Source organism: Hemiscyllium ocellatum, chromosome 34 (assembly GCF_020745735.1).
Source record: "Hemiscyllium ocellatum isolate sHemOce1 chromosome 34, sHemOce1.pat.X.cur, whole genome shotgun sequence".
NCBI classification, from domain to species: Eukaryota; Metazoa; Chordata; class Chondrichthyes; order Orectolobiformes; family Hemiscylliidae; genus Hemiscyllium; species Hemiscyllium ocellatum.
The window spans coordinates 32,480,835-32,502,286 of record NC_083434.1 but is presented as its reverse complement, the minus strand read 5'-3'; the positions used below and the strand labels follow the sequence as shown (position 1 = coordinate 32,502,286).

At 40.0% G+C, this 21,452-nt stretch overlaps 1 protein-coding gene across 2 annotated transcripts in view; it reads right to left on the bottom strand.

The window, feature by feature from the left end:
- Window positions 1–5,507: 5,507 nt before the first annotated feature.
- Window positions 5,508–21,452, bottom strand: part of si:ch211-191a24.4 (uncharacterized protein LOC100150331 homolog) — a 28,313-nt gene continuing 12,368 nt past the window's right edge. Inside the window, exon 4 of one of the 2 annotated variants that reach the window (XM_060850229.1) lies at window positions 5,508–7,270. In XM_060850229.1, the coding sequence (XP_060706212.1) occupies window positions 6,579–7,270 (692 nt within the window). In that variant the 3' untranslated portion in view covers window positions 5,508–6,578. Of the gene's footprint in view, window positions 7,271–14,150; window positions 18,411–21,452 lie in introns of those variants that run through there. The other variant, XM_060850228.1, reaches the window with a different exon arrangement.

Genomic DNA, 21,452 nt, shown 5'->3' with positions numbered 1-21,452 from the left:
TGCTACCTGAATCATCATTATACTTTCTTACAGACCTACCAAAGTCCCTGCCTTGCCATTCACGATTATCATTCTGACCACGTTTCCAATTCCCAGATGTTCCTGGAAGTGACGTACTTCCAAAATAACTTCCCTTGAAAGAATTTCTTGCCTGATTAAAACCACTATTACATCGTTCATTGTAAGAAGCTTCATCAAAGTTTTGCATTGCTTTGGAATCATCCCATTTCTTTATACTTGTTGAAGACAGTGAAGAATTAATCTGTTCCCAACTTCTGTTTGTGTGAACATCCACTTCTCTATTAGCAACATGCTGACCGACATTGCTACAATTCTGACTTGGCACTGAGTTAATTGGACCAGGCTGGTATCCTAGATTGACAAAGCCTTGATTGGGATAAATTGCATTAGTAGAGGTATGTTGTTGGGTCAAATATATAGGTACTGAAGGACAGTCAACTACATTAGGAGTTCCTCTATGACAAGGGCAGTAGGTCAGGGGGATTGTGTTCCTACATGCAGCCAAACTGCACTGGTTGGCAAAACTTGGCACAGGAGGTATTACATTATATGAGTTCGTAACAGCTTGATTTAACAAATAGGCAAGAGCATCCAAACGCATAGGTACTGTCAGAGGAGATAAACTCCCCATTGGCTGAAGAGATTTTCCTAAGATTGAAGATTGCAATTCCATTGGACTGGATCCTGCGGGGCTTTGACTGCTTGACGGATGGGTCTTGGCTCCATCAGAGCTCTTTATGGCTTTCTTAGAACTCGTAATAGAGGCTGGGGGTTTTCTGATGATGCTGAACTCCCTGCCCTTCTTGTGACATTCCTCTTTCTTCTGGAGGTCCATCACTGCAGTTTTGTGAGTTGGTGTGGATTTTAAAGTAACAGTTGCCTCAACTGAAGCATGACCAATAACTGCTTGACCAGATTTTGTACTATTCAATTCTGCTTCCATTTCACCTTGCACCTTTTGGAAATCTCGAGTAGAATCAGAAGGACTGCAACAAAATAAAATTTAAACAGTTATACTTCTTATCGTATCTTAGAAAGCTATTTGGAGTTAATTAGACCTATTCAGAATACAACTTCCTTACCTGACAGCTCGCATGTAATACGATATGTTTAATACAAATTGGTGACACTATCCAACCATTTAGAGTTCTGTGTGATCACACACAAACCAAGCTAATGTAAATTGCAGAGAGAAACTAGGATATAAAGTGGGTTGTGCAACATTCTTTTACTTCTGGGCACTGGATTTAAAGGGAGATTGATAGCATTAAACTTCAATTGCTCTAAGATGTCAAAGTCTACGTAAAATGGGTTTTGAGAATATTAACAAAAGCAAAAAAAACTGCAGACACTGGAAATCTGAAATAAAAACAGAAAAAGCTGAAGAAGGCCTGGCAGCATCTGTGGAGACAGAAACAGAGTTAATGTTTCAATCCCAGTACGACACTTTGGAATAGGTGGTAAAGTGATGTGTTTGGTACTGTAAAAACAGCAGGGAAGAGCAAGTGGGAGAGAAAGGAAGGATTGAAAAGGTTAAGAGGATGAGGAAGATTAGAGGTCACATGTGTCACAGGAAAAAAGCCAAAGGGAGTGGTTGTAGCTGGAAATCAAGGCCAGCTACTCCTGGCATTATCACAAGTATGAAAAGATTTAGTTTAATTATCCAACTTCTCTGCCTAATAAATTCAACTCAACATAATATATGCCATAATATTTGTATACATAATCAGAAGAAAACTATTTATATTGAATAAATGGTCTTTAACTGATGATGAAAAACTATGAATTACTAACTTAAAATTCCATGACCCTACCTCCAGATACACATTCAGGCATGCTTGGAGGTAAAGATAAAAACAGGGATAGCATGGCTGGATAGTAACAATCTTGAATTCAGGACTCGATGAATGGTTTTAGTTTGATGTCTTTCCAGTTTCCTTCGACACTTCTTCAATTTTTTGCTGGTTACACAAGTTTGTCTGTACCAAAGTTCAGTCTTCCAGTTACTGGTTGACAACTTACCCTTGGAATACCTGGAAAGGCTTTCCTTCCTTCAGCAGGGATATGGAGAAAGTAATTTATAGAAAGAGATGGGTGAGAACAACAAGCTGGAGCTGGACAGCAGGAGGGAAAGAGAGATATATCTTAATGTTTTTCCTTCAGAAGTTAAGTTCCCTCTTATACTTCCGAGTGCTGTTCTAGTAGCTCAAAACTTTCTGCCCTCCCAGCTCTGGCAGGCAAGGCTACTTCAGGTTTACTTGTTAGTTCAATTAGCCTGGCTTTTGGGAACTCTTGCATGTTCATGAGGGACACCTTTTCCATTTGCAGGAAAGCCTCAGCAATTTCTAGTGCCATCACTTCTTTCTTAGTACAAATTTGTTGTTTTATCTCTTGCTAATTCCAAACCTAATTTTAAGTTGTCTCGTTTCAAGTCCCTGAACTACAATTCTGAAGAAGAGTCATATTTGACTTGAAACATTAACCCTGTTTTTCTCTCTCCTCAAAAGACAAGGGTAGGTAGGATTGGAGTAGACAGTTCTAGTTGAAGTGTTTTCATGAGCACAATGGTTTAATATGATGTATCTTCTACTAACACTTGCTGTAGGCTTCATCAAGGTTAGCTTGTTCTGCAAAACAAATGCAAAAATCTGAAGTTCTGAAGAGTCATACCAGTTTGAAACTTCAGATCTGTTTCTCTCTCCACAGATGCTGCCAGACCTGCTCAGTTTCTCCACCATTCACTATCTTATTTCAGATGTCCAACATTCACCGTATTTTGGTGTTATTTAAATGCAAACATCTACTGGGACTCTCGGGATAGGGGATGGCACAGAATACATTATCCAACTGTGTTCCCAGTTTGTCTATGTATTTCTTTTCATTACCAACCCTTCGTGCAAATCCAAATACGATAGACCTCCTTAACTATCTACATAAATCTGGTCATTCAGAATGGAATGGCACAGTGGCTAGCACTGCTACCTCACAATGTCAGGGACTTAGGTTCGCACTCTTGGATGACTGTCTTTATGGAGTTTGTATGTTCTCCCCATGTCCCCTCCAGGTGCTCCAGTTTCCTCCCACAATCCAAAGCTGTGTAGGTTAGGTGGATTGGCTATGCTAAATTGCCCTGAGTGTCCAGGGACGTGCAGGTTAAGTGGGCTAGTGATGGTAAATGACGAGTTTACGGGGATAGGGTATGAGGCTGGATTTGAGTGAGGTGCCCTTTGGAGGGCGCTTTCTGCATTGTAGTGACCCTATGATTAAGAGTTTAATGATGAACATGAATCGGTTGCCAATTGCCAGAAAAATCTCATCTGGTTCACTAATGCCCTTTAGGGAAAGGAAGTCTGCTAGTCTGGCCTACACGTGACTCCAGACAGAAAGCAATGTGGGTAACTCTTACCTGCCCTCTGGGCAATTAGGGATGGGCTGCCCCAACCAGTGACGTCCACATCCCATGAATGAATTAATAAAAAACGACTTGCTCCTTTGCTACCTTTTTTGTCATTATACTGACTCACGCTACAATGATCAAACTGTGTACTGGCTGTGCTGCTCAATTTCTTCTTGAAATATTTCTTGTCTCTGCACACCAGCCAGCCAAGTATTTCCTAGACCCAACTAACGCCCTGTTGTGAGGAGAGAACCCGATGCTTGGGTGGGGATTTTGGGCTACCTTTTGTAACTTCTAACCACAATTTCTTTCCTCCTGCCTTTTCCTCTTTCTGTTCAGAAACTACAAGAACGTTTGCTAGAAAACACCTAATTTCCATCGGAAGGGGACAATAATTTTAAAATTATACCTTTGTGGCGTTGTCAGCGGTGAAAATTCCAGCAAATTAAAGAAAAACCTGAATTTCTAATCCAGCCAGCTGCCCTTTCGGAGATCATTAGTTGCAACCAATTGGATCCGAATTCTCATTATCGTTCCTTTTGTTTACTACGTGAAAAATGAGCTTCCATCTCCCTAAAACCTACAATTATTTTCTCTCCACAATTTTGAGCACCTCACTCATCCCCAACATGAGTCATAACTTCAAGTTGCTTTGAGGGCTAAAGTTTGGAATCCTCCCTCTTTTGTCATTATCTTGGACACAGTGGGATCCCTTTTCCTCTCTCTCTTTTTTTACAACAATTCTTACCCTTCGGCAAGGGTTGCAATCTCGCCTTCTTCCACCTCCATCCCCTCCTGGTTTTGGTTCCGTTTCTCTTGCGCATTCAACATTTCCCCTTCGTTGTCCGTCCCACCCACCTGCTCCGGGTTGGGGGTGGGGGGGGTGCGTGTGGGTGAGAGGAATAGGGAATAGCAGAGTTCCGCTTCTCTTCAGGCTAGAGCTGAAGGTGAGAGAGTTGTAGGATAGGGAGTACTCCTTCCATTTGTGCAATCATCTGCAGAATTTCTGTTTTTGTTTCAGATTTCCGACATCCACAGTTATTGTTTTATCCCTGTTTAAATAGGGCACTCTTTCGCTGTTCACTCGAGGGGTGAATAAGCTTTCTCTGATTTTGGAAACCAAATTGCTGCAGACCCACATTGCAGCCCCTTCCGCCAATTTATTCAGTGAACTCTGCAGCCAGACATGCTGAGATTCTCCAGCAATTTCCGTTTCAGTTATTTACACATTGGCTTGATAAGGCAATCTGACCTTTCAATTAGCGAGTTTTGTAGCTCGGGTTGAGTTTCTGCATGTAGGTTTGTTTGCTGAGCTGGAAGGTTCATTTTTAGACATTTTGTCACCATACTAGGTAACATCAGTCAGCCTCCGGAAGCTTTATGTGGAGGCTCACTGAAGATGTTAACTAGTATGGTGACAAAACATCTGAAAACAAACCTTCCAGCTCAGCGAGCAAACCTACATCCATGACCTTTCAGTCTCAGATTTCCATAATGCTTCCAACAAAGGATCTAGTTACCTGCTGCTTAAAGGAACACAAAGTAGACAAGCGGGAGGCTGGAAGAACCTTCTATTGCTGCCCAACTTGTCAGACTGAGATAAGGAAAGATTGTGTCACTCAAAGCATAGTGAACTTGTGAAATTCTCTACCATACAAGGCTATGGAGGCCAGCTTGCTGAATATATTCAAGAACGAGACCGATAAATTCGCGTCAAGGAATAGGAGGAGAAAGTGGGAAAATACATTGAGACAGAAGGTCAGTCGTGATCATATGGCTGAATGGCCTACTTCTGCTCCTAGTTTCTATGTTGGAAAACTCTTGTGATATTTAACATCTGTCCCAGGCCTAATTCTAACATCGTCAATGACGGAACAAGGCTCTCCATGTAGTTAGAATCGCTTCATGGTTTTAAAGTGTAGAAGGCCACATGACCCAAAGTGGCAACTCCAGCAATAACCTTTTATTTAAAACAGAGACCATGACTTATGGAACAATTTACATCGAGCCTCTCAATGAACGCGGAACCAATATTTTGATCAAATTCTCATTTCCATGCGCTCAGTTGCCAAAAACACACATGAAAGGATTACTTCAGAAAGTCAATTTATTTAAAATGTATTACTTTCAAAACAAATTTAAGAAATGGAGATTTTAAGCCACATGTAAGATCATATATAAAACCAAATATTTACTGTACACAACATTAGGCTCCATCTTATTTATGGCCAAGAGTCTCCACAAGGCATTTTACAGTTGTTATTTCAATTTGTGAATTAGACTTATCAAACAACTGTAGGATTCTTCCTTATCGTAGCAAGTACAATATACTGAAAATTTACTAAAGCATTGGATTATTGGAATTTTTGGATAATTTTGAAAACATGCTTAACACAGTAAAAGCACACATTGGACAAAAAGAGTGAAACTTAATTTGTTTGCCACCAGTTTAAAATCATAATGAGTTGAATACTGATATGTTGGCATTGCCATCAGCCAAAGACTGACAGCAGACATCCACAACTAAATCAGGTGACTTGAAAAACAGCATTCGGATTTTATTTTATACATCTGTATGATATGTACACCAAGAAATATTTGCAATGCATACAATATATCATGTTCCAATTAGGTATTAAACATGTGTGTGCAGTCATCTCCAAATGATCTAAATATCAAAACCTTCTATAAAATATATACATTAGATTATAAACCTTCACCAGATTTGTACAATTTAACTTTCAAAGCACATTTTTTCAGCATGTTAAATGGATCAACATTTTCTGTTGTTGTATTTGGGTCCGTTTTATTTTTTCCAATGTTTTAGCCAAGGCCATTATGACTTTATGATTGGTCGTCCGAATCCAGGGATCATCAGAAACAATCCTGATATTGTTTTTGCTTAACATTGCGAGATGCACCCTTCCTGCAGACGCTACTGGATAGCCACCAGAATTGGAAACTCTGAACTAATTGTCCTCTTTTCTATCCCTGGGAGTCGAGTCCAATTTTAATGTTCCCCCGCTACACCAGCTGGTATCAGCTAACACGGTGCAGATCAGTGATTGAATATGGAACCCTCCTGATCTACCTGGCTCAATTACTCACTAGTTAAAAGGTTGAAACATTTGAAATGCAAAATTTAGTTCGCTTAGCTATCTTAAACAAGAGTTGTGAGCTGTTGGTCAGCCTTATCCTGCTGATGGTTTGTACGTTTAGAATGTTCAAATTCCTCAAAATCACGTCGGACCGTATTGTTCATGTACATATCTCTGGTAATTTTCTTCAGTGTCCTTATTGTGAGGAAACTTATTACTGCACTTGCGCAATACAGGCAAGAAGAAATTAAGCCAAATAGAGCAACAGCGGCATCTCCACCCTGTATATCACAATTCATAAAGGTATAACCGTGACGGGCATATAAGCGGTTTCTTAGCCTACAGACTTCTGTGCTATTTACCAAAATCATAAGATGCAGGTAAAGTCCAACACCCACTATATAGCCGATGCAGGCAAGAATATTAAACACAAATTCAGCCATGAGAAACTTTAAGGAGAGACGGTGAAGCGGTTTAGCACCACCCACTAAAAAGAGAAGGGTGAGAGCTCCCATAACAATGCTAACAGCTACCCCTCCATACACTCCAGGGGTTCTCTGTTGGCTGTACTGCAGGTCAAGATCCCGGATCTGCTCCAACTCAGTGCCTTGAAAAGGGCTGTATGCCGAATCGATGCTGAAAGCACCCGCGCCAAGTCCTCCCATGGATGTGTAGCCAGATATTGCTGCCTGTGCTGCTGCCACACAAATCAGGACCAAGATATTGGTTACAACCTCGCTAAACTGCAAGATACCTGCAAAGAGAAAGCAAACATTTTAAAACCATGCAATCACACAAGGACTTTGCATGCAAATATTAGTAGGACTTATCCACTTAATGGTAAAGTCCTAGGGAGTGTTGCTGAACAAAGAGACCTTGGAGTGCAGGTTCATAGCTCCTTGAAAGTAGAGTCACAGGTAGATAGGATACTGAAGAAGGTGTTTGGTATGCTTTCCTTTATTGGTCAGAGTATTGAGTACAGGAGTTGGGAGGACATGTTACGACTGTACAGGACATTGGTTAGGCCACTTTTGGAATATTGCGTGCAATTCTGGTCTCCATCCTATTGAAAAGATGTTAGTCATAGAGATGTACAGCATGGAAACAGACCCTTCGGTCCAACCCATCCATGCCGACCAGATATCCCAACCCATATCCCTCCTATTTATATACCCATTCAAATGCCTCTTAAATGTTGCAATTGTACTAGCCACCACCACTTCCATACACATACCACCCTCTGCGTGAAACAGTTGCTCCTTAGGTCCCTTTTATATCTTTCCCTTCTCACCCTAAACCTATGCCCTCTAGTTCTGGACTCCCCAACCCCAGGGAAAAGACTTTGTCTATTTATCCTATCCATGCCCCTCATGATTTTGTAAACGTCTTCAGGGTCACCCCAACGTTCCAGGGAAAATAGCCCCAGCCTGTTCAGCTTCTCCAACCCTGGCAACATCCTTGTAAACCTTTTCTGAACGCTTTGTTGATACACCTTAAGAAATGCAAAGCTAAACAGGGTCAATGAAGGCAAACAAAATTAAAATATGTCCACTTGTTGAAGCCACTGTCCTTTAAACGATTGTATAGGTATCAAGCTCAGAGGGTTTGTTATTATTGCCATTGCATTCTCCAAACTGGTCGACTAATAGGCCATTAAAAATTAGTTGATAATATGATTAGCATTTTGTTCCACAGTTTGACAGATCCTTCACGCCAGTGATTAAATTGATTCACAAATTTAAATTTAACAAAGTTATTTACTGATGACAGCTCTGTCAAAAGTTTGTCAACTTTTCTGCTAATTATGTAAAAAGGCTGGTTTAGTTACTATTATTAATCTGAAAACCTGGTGACCAAACCTACTGTCATTAAATTGTTGTCACTACCACCAATGCAAGGCAAGGGCGAAAGCAAAACACAGGAAGTTACCAAGTTGATGCTGGAGATCAGCCCGAAATGTTGACTTCTCCCTTTCCTTAAAGGTGACCTGACCTGCTGAGTGTTTCCAGTTTCTATTGCCTGCTGACCTAGCTCTGGAAAGAGCAGGCTGCACCCTATCCTGGCTGATAAATTCAATAAGTCTCCTTTAGAGATGGAAAACTGCCTGTTAATGATTTCCCACAATCTCACTAATCAGACTGCAGACCTCCTCATAGGCCTGGCCAGGCTGGCTATAAACAGGTCCAAGCAGCAGACTTTGGAGGGGTGGGTATTACTGCTGACTGTCTGCACGTCTTTCATGGTTACATTCATACCTGAGTGTCTTTGGAGAGGGAGCATGCGATGTCCATCAATGTCTTGAGAGAGAGGTGAGCACCGCAAGGGAATACAGTGCTTTAACTTCCTCCTCCAACTCCAATTTGATTCAGTCCCTTCCTGTTCTCTCTAACTCCCCCCACCCCTGGATGATTTGCTATGCCCAAAATGGGCAGTGCTTGTTAAAATTCAATTGAATAGATGGGTATTTTTATAGATGGTTACTAGTTTCTGGTGGAAGAAAGGCACTCAGTTGAGAGGGTCTGGGTCAAAAAAAAATCATTTTTGGGTAGTTTTGTGGCACCTCAGCATCAGAACCAGAATCTGAGGGTGAAATCTCACCTCAGGACTCAGTGGACAAGGAAGCTGTGTCATAACATGGCTAAAGAGATTGTGTATCAGGCTATAAATCCTTTCAGCACAATGGAGAGAGTGACTGTGAGAGAGAGTGACTGTGAGAGAGAGTGTGAGAGTGAGAGAGAGAGTGAGAGAGAGAGTGAGTGAGAGAGTGAGTGAGAGAGTGAGTGAGAGAGTGAGATGCCTCACCAGCCATGTGTCGGAAAGAATATTACAGTCCCTCCCACTCTTATCCATATCTTGAGACAGCAACATACTGGTGCATGTTGTTACAGCAACCTAGACTTTCAGTGTGAACTGTCTCACACACGCGCACACGCGCACACGCACACGCACTTTTAGTCTTGTGCCTTTGCCTTTTTGCTTTGAATGCTACATTTAAATTAATGGGCAATAAAACAATTTTTTTTCTGCTTTATGTTACTGATTTTAAAAAAAACTATTCCAATTTTACAAGTTGTGGAATTCAAACTCTGAATAAAGTTTTATTGTTTTAGCAATAACAAGTTTGGAGGCTTCAGTACCTGGTACGCAGACTTTCACTCCCTCACCTCCCTATTACAAGATTTGTGAATTTTTAAAGGAGGTAACAATGTACATATATTTAAAAAATTGATAAAATTACTGTAATCACACTTGTAAAATTTATTCTCTTGAATGAATTACAGCATGAACTTTAAATACAAAAATCAGACAGAAATATTCAGTTGCTATTTTGTTCTGGTTTAATTTGTGAGCCTTATAACATACAAGCCCCATTGTCACACTCAAAATGTTGTTGACGAACATTGTACCTGAAGCAAAATCTATTTTGCTTCATACATTTTCCTGACATATTTTACATAAACAAATTTTGCTATTTCAACTGATAACAGTTGCTACATTTCTTCATTTTATACAATGACTATTTTGTAAAATTTTATTTCATGTGCTGTTTTGTTTGCAAAAATAATTCAACAAAACACGTAAAGTTAGGAGGAAAAAGTTGAAGAATTAAAAGTTGAGCATTTTCATAAACAAATCATTAGGCAAAGAAAAAAACTTGACATGTTACCTTCACTATCACCACTGTAAAATCCCTTTAAAATTTAAATCAATATTTAAGAATATACTGAGGTATAATGTACATATGCAAAAATCTTTCGTATTTATACTGTAATCTAATGCTGCTAATATGATTCACAATGTTACAGCACATAACTTTGATTTCAGAAAACATTTAGCTGTGTTTTATAGTAAACAGATCCACTTACACTCAGTACTTTCACCTATGATGAATTTATAATAAATGCATCATAAAGACAATCACATTCTTATCTGTTGAAATAATGAAGATGTTGTAGTACTGACTTCTTTGCATCCAGATGCTACAGGAGTGACCTTCCAATTATAAATTCAGCAATCTGGCACTTGCCTCTGAAATAACTCTATGAAGGCCAGCAACCCGTCACCAAATATTTACACGATTCTGACCCAGCTAGTGCTCAGCCACCTCCTAAAGTGAGCAGAACTTCTGACATTCCTTTTTTATTAATATCTTCAAGATTTTTTTTTAAAACAAGACACAGCTTACAAACACTAAACATTAACAGCTGTACACAGAGAAACAGCAATTTTACAAGGGAGGGGAATGGCAAAGCAAGGCCCCAGACTCCACCGTTCAACCAGTTTTCAGGGAAATGTGAACGTAACTCAAATCCCAACATTCCTGGTTTTTTTTCCGTGTTTATATTTTATTAAACAATTCACGGTTTACACAAACAATTAACATTTTCAGCTGTATACAGAGAAACAACAATTTTACAAGGGAGGGGAATGGCAAAGCCAGGCCCCAAACCCAACATTCCTGTTTATATTTTTTCCCAAGGTGCACGAATCTTTATTCAAATTTCCACCACCAGGAAGAAAGGAAACACCCAAGTGACCAGTGACAAGCAGTGCCCTTCACATCAAAGTGCAATGCTGTGTGATACATTCCTGTTTATTTTTTTATTCTTGTGCAAGCTATTCTCCTCGTTTATTATTCTGAGCATCATATCTTGCTTCCCATCCTCCGTCAAGTCATTTTAAACTCTTCCTAACAGCACTAGCAATGATCCACTGAGGAGTGTTTTGTTTTTATTAACTCCACAAAGGCTGGTATCCCGTCACCAAGCCACCCTTGATTGACACGTAGAAAGTCCTTGACATTGATCCAGCTCCCTCAAAGCCAGCTGTCAGAGTGAACAACTGAGGAGTGTTTTTTTTCAAAACAATTTACAACAAATAGTTACATTCTTCTCCCCCCCCACCCCCCTGCGCCTCGCCCGCCTCCACCCCACCACACCCCCTCCTGCCCCGCCACCCCTGCCCCCCACTACCACCACCACCCCCCTCCTGCCCCGCCACCCCCCTCCTGCCCCGCCACCACCACCACCCCCCTCCTACCCCGCCACCACCACCCCCCCCCCCCCCCCTCCTTATAGTCTCCTTATGGAAAAACAAAGTCATTTGTAAACCAAAAAATAAAATATGGCTCTAGTGCTTCAACAAACATTAATAAAACTGGAAAATTGACCCATACATATGCACTTTTTTTCCCTGTAAGCTGAACATATTTCCCATCATCTCTGCAGAATCATAATATTAGCATAAAATATATGTAACAGACTGACTTCACTCAGACAAATACAAGTGTGCAGCTCTGAATGAACTATGAAACTGAAAACTTCTGTAACTAGATGAACAAAGTATACCTGTAAACTTTTCAGAAATCATAAATTAAACAGTTCTGCAAAAATGAGATATTAAAAAATCCATTCCTATGTAGTCAGAAATGTATAAAGCTTCCTGCTGGTACTTAAACATTAACTACTGATATAGCAGCAGATTCAATGTTAATTTTAAAACTGAGATTGATAATTTTTTGTTAAGTGTAAAGGTATTAAATGGAACATGCCAAAAGGCAGTTAAATGGAGTGAGGCCACCGATCAGCCTTAAATCACGTTGAATGCCAGAACAGACTTGACGGGCTGAACGGCCTACTCCTGTTCCCAACTAAACAAATTTTCTAGTAGTGTCAATGGTTAGTAATGCAGCATTGCAGAGTTTTTTTTAATGTTGATTAGTTTATATTTGAATTTGCATTGTTTTTATGCTTTCCATATGCTTTCTTTATTTTCTTGGACAGAAATAATTTCATAAGTGCAATCTGATAATGTTATTCAGCAGGAATTTCAGTTTATTCTTTCATGGGATATAGGCACTAGCAAGGCCAGTTTTTGTTGCAAATTCCTAACCATCCTTGAGTAGACAACACCACTGCAGAGACCGAGTCTCACCAATTTCAACATTCCATAACATTAGGAGAATGGCATTAAGCCACTCAAATTATACAGATGGACAACGCAATATGGTTCAACAACATAAACAACATAGCTAATAGAATTAAACTTTCCTAAACCTCAAGTGAATGTTAAATACTTAAGATACAAAACAGCACCAATCACATGTTAGATCCAGTAAGATATATCCAATATTATTTTTCAATCACCCCTTCTGCTCCACCACCCCCACTGCCAATAGTCTAACCATAGTATGGTGCAAGTTTGTCTCTACTACAGGTGTATAATCTGGTGCAACATGCTTATATTGTCCCTCATAACAACAGAAACTGGGTGTGGATATATGGTGGTATTGAAGAATCTAACAGACAATTATGAACGAACACTGCAACCACAAGCACATGAGTGTCTGGGCTAACACTAAGCATCACTGGCCAGCTTATCTCCAGTAGCATGTCATGTTTCATGTGGGGTTTGCAGTACGATGTAACGAATTGTTTGTACACCCGCAGGTCACATTATAATGCAGCAAAGAAATCACAAGCATGTCTCTTTAAAAAGGTACACTGACACACTGTCTTGTTAAGTTGCTCTGGCTGAGACACATAACACAACATTACATCATTTTCAAAATGTCCAAGAGCTCTAGTATTCCTCAGTGAGTCAAAAGAGTGTCCAGGCACTTGCTTAACTTTTCTTCAGATCCTTCCTAAAAGTTGTAAGCCCACTCCTATTGAATCAAAGACAGAAATTCACATCCTACCACACCACATGAAACTCAGCTGCCTCCCTGCAATCTTTTCTAGACTTGTCCTTTTCTTTTATTCTTGGACTTTGCTGTTTTAGATCTTCCAAGAAGTCACATTTGGACATTATGGCTGACATTTAGTTTATTCACTAACAACCCTGTATTACTAGACAGATAGTATAGTTTGCATGTCCTCCCTATGCATTTTGTGCATCCCGCCCAGGCCAAACTAAATTACCAAAGGTAAATCACAATGTTTTACAACTGTATGATACACTGGTAATGAAACCATAGAGGGTCAAACACTTCACTCAAGAATGATAAAGAATTTCCAACAACTTCCTTTTGCTTAAAAGTATGACAACACACCTCACAAAACAACATTAAGTTAACAAGAGAACAGTTACATTTCTCCAAGTATTCTTTCTTTCAACTTCACAGCACACTGCCAAATAAAACTAAAGAATGTCAGCAGTAGCGTAGCTTATATTTTAAGAATATTGTTACATTCTTGTAGTTAATCGAAGAAGATGGACTTGCCTTGATTGTTCATTGCTAAGTACATATCTATCAAAACTACCATTAAAATTATTTTCTTTCATAAAGTAAAAGACACACTTCTACTCATCGAGTAACCCTGTTAACTTTCTGTCTCAAGAAGTCAATGCCAAAAAAGGTAATTTGTCAATTCATAAAGCATTGCAATGTGTTCTCAGTATCTTTTTAAAGTGCTTCCTCAACATGTTCCCATTGTGACCCCACTGTAAAGGCAGTGAGGAGGTACGGATGGGAAGTTGAGGTTTCCAACTTCCAGTTTAGAGAAGCCATGATCGATATCACTGCTCTTGTGATGAATTTCCTCCAACAAAGCAATTTGAAATTCCTCAAGATATAACAAGTAAAAAAAAATTAGAACTCAAGATGACATGATGAAGGAGGATTCCACCACATAACGCTATCAGAAATTATCAAGTATTTCATCTTATAGGAAACTTGGCCTTTAACGTATATTTACTATCACATGAACTGAAGTAAAATGAGAATGCAATGTTGTGCTTGAAGTAGCATTATTGGCAATTAATATACAGGAGTACAAATTCATTTTTAGCCTAGCTGTACTACACAGCACCTGCTGCCCCTTAGTCTACTAAAGAAGTCACTTAACATCACAAATTTTCCCGAGTTATCTGTTAGTTCCAAATAATTGTGGTTTGATCAGCCATTACTAATAAACCCTGAATCAATCAGTTTTCATGAGTTTGGCCGGTTGGGATTTTGGGGTTTTATCCTATACCACTGAGACTCTGCTTCCTTAGACAGTCAATTGAGTCATAGAAGCCGACAGCACAGAAAAAACGGTCCCTCGACTCTCTGCTGGCCAAAAACAAACACCTAACGATTTAAAACCCATTTTCCAGCTCTTGGCCCACAGCCTTGCATCTTAAATGTTGTTTCAGTCTCTACCATTCTTATAAGCAGAGAGTTCCAGATTCCCAACACTCTGTTGGTAATTTCAACCCCTGCCATCACTTTCCCTCTAAACCTCCTGCCGCTTACTTTAAATCTATGCCCTGGTCATTGATCTCTCCAATGGGAAAATTTTATACATCTCAATCACGTTCCTCCTTAGCCTCCTCCGCTCCAAGGAAAACTACCCCATTGTATCCACTCTCTCTTCATAACTCAAACTCTCTCCCATCCAATATCCTGGTCAATCATGCTTAGACTGCCCACTCGAGGTCTGGTGCATCACCATCTCTAAAGATAACTACAGTCTAACACTCAAGAGTTTCACACTCTTATGTACACTTTATGTACAATTTGATCTTAATAATATACCTCTAGGATCTTTCAGAGTCTTAATAGCATGTGACTGCTGTCAGTGCTACATCATCTTAAACATCACATCTTTAACATGCTCGCATTTTTGCAATGTGTAGTAAAAAGTGGAGAGTCAAAACTATTCTCAAATTTTAGATCTGAGAAATGACAAAGGATCAATAGTCAGGCCAAATGTGCCCTTTCAGCAGGTTTATAATAGTTGGATTGATAGAATAGGTCATTATTTCCTCTTAAACAGAAACCTCATTACAGCTGCAAATGAAAGGGCATAAACTCACAAAAAAATTCAAAATCCGTCAATATTCTCCAGCTGTTTGATCCAAATTGTTAACCTACCTCCCAAATTCAATCCCTTAGCAGGAATGCATGTTCAGTAAAGTGCTTCAGACCTAGGATGCCATGCAGCTTCCCGTCTATAACTTGTAGCTTTGCTTAATCATTTCCATAAGAAAAGTTGCAGTCGTGAGAGGCTACTGGCACATATGTAAACGTCTAGACTTGAAAAAGAGGGGTGACTAATGTACCCAGTTTGTAATATTAACTACCATTACACTAAGTGTAACTAGACACATTATTGAATCCACACAATGTATAGTGATCAATTCAAATTGGCTATTTTGTCACTGCCATCTGATAATTGTGGGTTTTTTTTCCATTTTATCTTTGTAAAGAATCTGTCCATTAATAATGGAGAGATTACACACAGTTGGGGAGAGTAGTTAAATAGTGTAATTAGATTCATATATTCCCATAATAGCTTACCCATCTCAACTTTGAAATATAGGTCAGAATGTGACTGCTACATGATGGCATTGGAGTTCTACTTAAATAATCATGCTGAAAAGGAAAAGAAAATCTTACTTTTATGTAGCAAATTTACATGACCACTACGCCTCTCAAAGCACTTTTCAGGCAAGGAAATAGTGTATTCACTATTTTACTGTAGAAAACACAGCAGCTAATTTGTACGCAGCAAACTCCCACAACCAGCAACATGTTGTCAGTTTTTATGGTGATGATTGAGAGATAAATATTGGTAAAGACACGAGAGTTGAGATTTGGAGAAATCCACTCATTCTTTTTCTAACCAGTGTTACAGGATATTTCAATATTTGCCTGAGAATACAGATTTAACTTTTCATATGAAAGGTGGCACCTCTAACAGCACTGCAGCAAAGCATTAGCCTTGATTTCTGTCCTCAAGTCCCTGAGCTGGACTTGACCTTTCTGACTCAAGAGGTGATTGTGTTAATTATAGCATTTTCCAAGGTATCCGACAGCAAAATGACCCCTCTACATTAACCATCTACACTGCGGTGTCAAGGGGGTGGCCTACAGTGTAGCAGGACTTCAGGTCCTGTTTCCAACAGAGAGAGTGAGAGAGTGAGAGAGTGAGAGAGTGAGAGAGTGAGAGAGTGAGAGAGTGAGAGAGAGAGTGAGAGAGTGAGAGAGTGAGAGAGAGAGTGAGAGAGTGAGAGAGTGCTTTGAAAATGGGGTAGGCACAAAACCCACTGTCCTGCCCAAAACAAAACACATGAAAACGCACATTAATTTCTACTAATTGTGACAATGGTAAAAACCAGGTGGTTGAACTTGGCCCATTGTGTAATCTGAGACTCTTGTTTAGAGAAACAGCTGCAAAATCACATTACACTTTCTTCCCTGCCCCGTACATTTCCAACCCGCTCCTGCCCATGTACACAATACTACTGTCCTTCTATTTAAATACTCTTCAGCAGCATAAAGAGTAGTGATTCTATAAAGAAGCTCAGAGTGGAAGCATAAGAGTCAGGTTGCAATTGTGTTCTCCATAACAGGAATTCAGACCCACAGTTTCTGAATGCACAAAAGGTTTAGCTATTCATTCACAAAAATTATTACACAAATTTTGCATCAATGTTATATAAGACTGGCAAGAGTTGGCAGCTTCTGTTTCTAAAACCAGTTGTAGATCCTGAGACCTAAAAAATCAGGCAACTGTATCTTGCTGTGTGTATTATTAAAGGTACCATGGCAACGTTTGGACAGGACATTTCAGTTAATAACAGCAGGTCTGGCAATAGTTGTAGAGAGAAAATGTTTCGAGTTGAACCACCAAAGATAGTTGGGGGAGGCTGAATTTTACATTGATGATGGTGTGGATGCACTGAGTAGAGTACATAGAGAGAGTACCTAAAGAGAAAAAGGGATAGGCAAAACAGAGATTTAATACCTGGCCATAATTTGTCTGTCTCAGCAGCAATCACCTGGACTGCCTATCCCTTTTCTCTCTCTCAGGACATTAGATATTCTATCAGCTCAACTGGATGGACAACTGGTTTGTAATGCTGAAAGACGCCAACAGTATGGGTTCAATTCCCACATCAGCTGAGGTCACTGTATAGGACTCCTGTTCAATGTCTCTCCTCGCCTGAGGCAGGGTGACCCTCAGGTTAAGCCATCGCCGTTCGACTCTCTCCGATTAGGGTGACTTTACTTTTAACCTCTTACCCCTAACTCCACTCTGACATCAGGGTAAATTCGGCCCTTCCCCAGCTATCTTTGAAGAGTCATTGGTCTCAATATGTCAACTGTGTCTTTCTCTCTCTGCAGATGCAATCAGACCTGTTGCACACACTGTTTTTGTTTAAGATTTTCAGCATCCACAGTGGTATACATGTTTAAACTCAAGTTTATATGTATGATAACTGGGGTTGAATTGGTGCCAACTCAGGGGATGTAGCAGGATGCCCGACGGAGGTGCCCAGAGGTTTGGTGTATTCTGGTCGCGCTGCGTGCACCTTTCGGTAAGCCAGAACTCCGAGTACCACTTCGGCAACGTACACAATGATCAGCATGACAGCAAAGATGGAAACGGCAACTTCGGTGCCCAGTATGGCACATTTCACCGAGCTGTAGCCATGTCTATTGTAGAGTGACTCCCTCTGCTTGCATGTGTCAGTGGCATTAATTTTATGAATGAAGTGAAGGTACAATGCCACTCCAATAAGATAGACCACAGCTGCGAGAGCCTTCACCACACACTCCATGATCAGGAAGTTCAAGACTGTGCTGTCCTGCACAGAGGACCTGTTGTGTCGCATTATGCATCCGGCAACAAGAAAGGCCACGGCAAAAGCAAACAGAATGACACTGAGCCCTACTGCACAGTACACAGTGGCCGACTTCATCCTGTTGTACTGAACATCTAGCTCGCCGATCTGCTGCACTTCGTGATTTAGAAATCCGCTGTTAGCATAGCCCATGTTGTAATAGTAAGTACTCCCGAAGCCTCCGATGCTGTCGAAGCCAGCAGAGGCACTCTGGGTTGCTGCAGCACAGATCAGCACCACCAGGTTCAGAATGATTTCAAAGATCTGCAACAACCCTGCAACAAGCAGATTGAGGAAGCTGTTAGTGCAGGAACAGAGCACACCCAGTCCAACACCTCAACACAACAGATCAACAGAGGATACAGCGGAGGACCAGGGAGTGCAGAAGAGCATTAGGCATCAATTCATTTGGCAATATATAATTAAATGTTTTAATTGCAAAGTATCAGTAGCTAGAGATTGTTATAAATGTTAGATAGACTTATAGTTCAAGCAGGAATGTTATGGCATTAATGTCATACAGCATCCGTCTTGCTTTTCTTCTGTATTTTGCGTTTTTATATCCGACCATGCTGCTGAAGGAATCTCACACTTTGATCACCTTTATCTTGTAAATTGCTTCCTTTTTTAATTTCAGCTGAACACAGCAAGATGTAGTTACAGGACCCATAGGTTCATTTATCTACTTCTTTTGTGAAAGAATTTCATTCCGAATTGGGATATATTAAAATAAAATATCAAAGAAAAAAAATGAAGACGCTGGAGATCCAAGATGATAACTGAAAAAAGAAAAAGTGGTGGAAACACGGGCAGTGAACATCCGTGGAGAGAACACATTTATTTTAACATTGCAAATTGGACCTCTCATAAAGACAGACTGAAACTATCTGGTTTCAAAACATTAGCCTTGTGTTTCTCTCTATTGAAAGGCTGAGCACTTCTGGTTTGGTTTTAAATCTGCACACATTGCTGTAGTCAAATCTCATTTGTGAATCTTGTTCAGATAGGAGTGACAAAAAAATGCACAGCACTGCTGTTTCAGAATCGCAGTTTCCATTCTCAAGATAACCTATCTGCCTTGCTATTATGATGAAAGTTCACTGTGTTGCATTAGGTAGATAAGATATCTGTTAACCCTTTCAGGTACTAAGATAAGCTCCTCCCATCAGGATATAAAAGCACTATCCCGAAGAGAAGCTAACTCGTGAGTTCTGGAGTTGCAGTACGCAGTCATGTGTACTTACTTTTAAGTCAAGCTGATATCTCACAGCAGATTACTGTGCATCTCAGATAGCATGTATATTGCTTTTAAGCAGTAAACTTTGGCTGTATATCAAGATGAGACTATCTTCTTCCAAACTTTGTATTAGGAACAAAAAAGATTGGGGACAGTGAATCCATTTCAGGCATCTCAGCTAGATCTGGTGGACATACCACAACATACAGCATTCCAACAGTGGGGAGGATTTTGCTGTATAAACCACATTCTAGCTTCTGAATCTGTTTTGGCCTTCATCTCCTACTGTACTGCAACAATATACTATCTGTATATGCTTCCCACTCTTAAAAGGAGCCCAAAGTTCAATTACTATGGTTGCTGCTCTTTCTCTGTTGGGACCTCATTCAGCCTACAGGCATCTCCATTAGCTGACTTTTATTGCTTTTACCAGGATTGGTAAGCTTTTATGCAAGTGTATGAAGTGGAGCACATCCTCCTCCTTACTGTGGTGTCCGTCTTCTGTTGCTACTTTCCTTAGAAATACCTCGGTTGATTATCCAATCAAAGACTTCACAAGAAGCAGAATGGAAGGATGAATATATCCTGTGACAGATTTTAGTGGTCACATTAATATGGTGTGGGACTCACAGCCACAATCACACTTCAGGCTGTTCCTTTGTCTTTCACACACTGCATTGTCCTGGGTTCACTATGGGTTCAGTTTGAAAGCTGTCCACTGTTTTGTCCTGGGAGGGACCTCTGCTGTTGGGTCAATGTAGAGTTGCTAGTTCTTTATAATCATACTGAGATGCTTGGAGCAATGCACTCAGGTCTTCAAGAACTCTGGTACAATGATCATTGATGCCTGTCCCATATCACCTCCAGATCTCAAAACAAGTTGTTCTATCCACTGAGAAGATACGAGGGATTTCAACATGAAAATAGGTCATTAGGTCAACCACGGTCAACATTCACCTTTCATAAAGGGGAGGAGAATTGAATGACAATGCTCTCCAGTTTCAGAATTTAATCCCACCACTCACTTCTTCACTTAAATTATAGGACCATGAAAGTCAAAGGAGGGAATTCAGTCAGTCATGCCCATGTTTGTCCCCAGAGGGAAAAAAATCACACGTTGTCTTATTCTTTTGTATTGTTCCTGTGGCCTTACAAACGTTCCATTTCCAGGTCATTTTATAATTCTCATTTGTGGCCGCAACTAAACCTGCCTAACACACACTTGTGCAGTGAAATTCAGATCCTAACGACTTAGGTTCTCAATCCTTCCACCAACACAAAACTTTTCTCCCCGTCTATTCTGTTTAGATCCCTATCAAATCTCCTTTCAGCTTTGTTCTCCTTGGTGAAACCAACTCCAGCTTCTCATAAACACACACGTGCTCACGTAGTATATAGAAGTTAGCGGCTTTTGCAGTAATTGGGCAACCAGCTACACATTATTTGAGTCACACACTGACAGCAAGTTTATGAACCAATACTTTAACTCAAGCCTTAATGTCTGTTAGTGTATTTTGATTAACTAGTTGTATGAAACTGGAAGACACCATTAAAAACTACAGAGAAACAAAACCAGTTATTTTGTAGTAATTAGTTACGACATATTAAACAGAAGAAGAGCTTTTCATTTACCTTACAGAGAAGGTAATGAAATTGTTCGTAAAAATAAAGTTCTGGTGATACTCAGCAGCTCTGGCGTCTGTGGAGAGAAGTGGAGTTAATATTCATCCTCAGAGCTCCAGTGTCGTCCTGGGCCTTGAAATGTTAATTCTGTTTCTCTTTTCACAGATGCTGCAGAGCTGCTGAGTTCCTACAGCACTTTTTTGTTTGCATTTCAGATTTCCAAAATTCACAGTACTTTGTTTTTAAAAATTGGTCATATTCTGCACAATTTGTAACTGAGGATGTGCCCATTAGCTGTATCACACGATAGTGCAATTGATGGAAGTTTAATTCTTAAATGAATTAAAGTACCAATTACATTAGAGCACTGCACTGAGTAAACAGGAAACATTGAAAAATAAATCACACAACACCAGGTTATAGTCCAACAGGTTTATTCGAAAGTACAAGCTGTCGG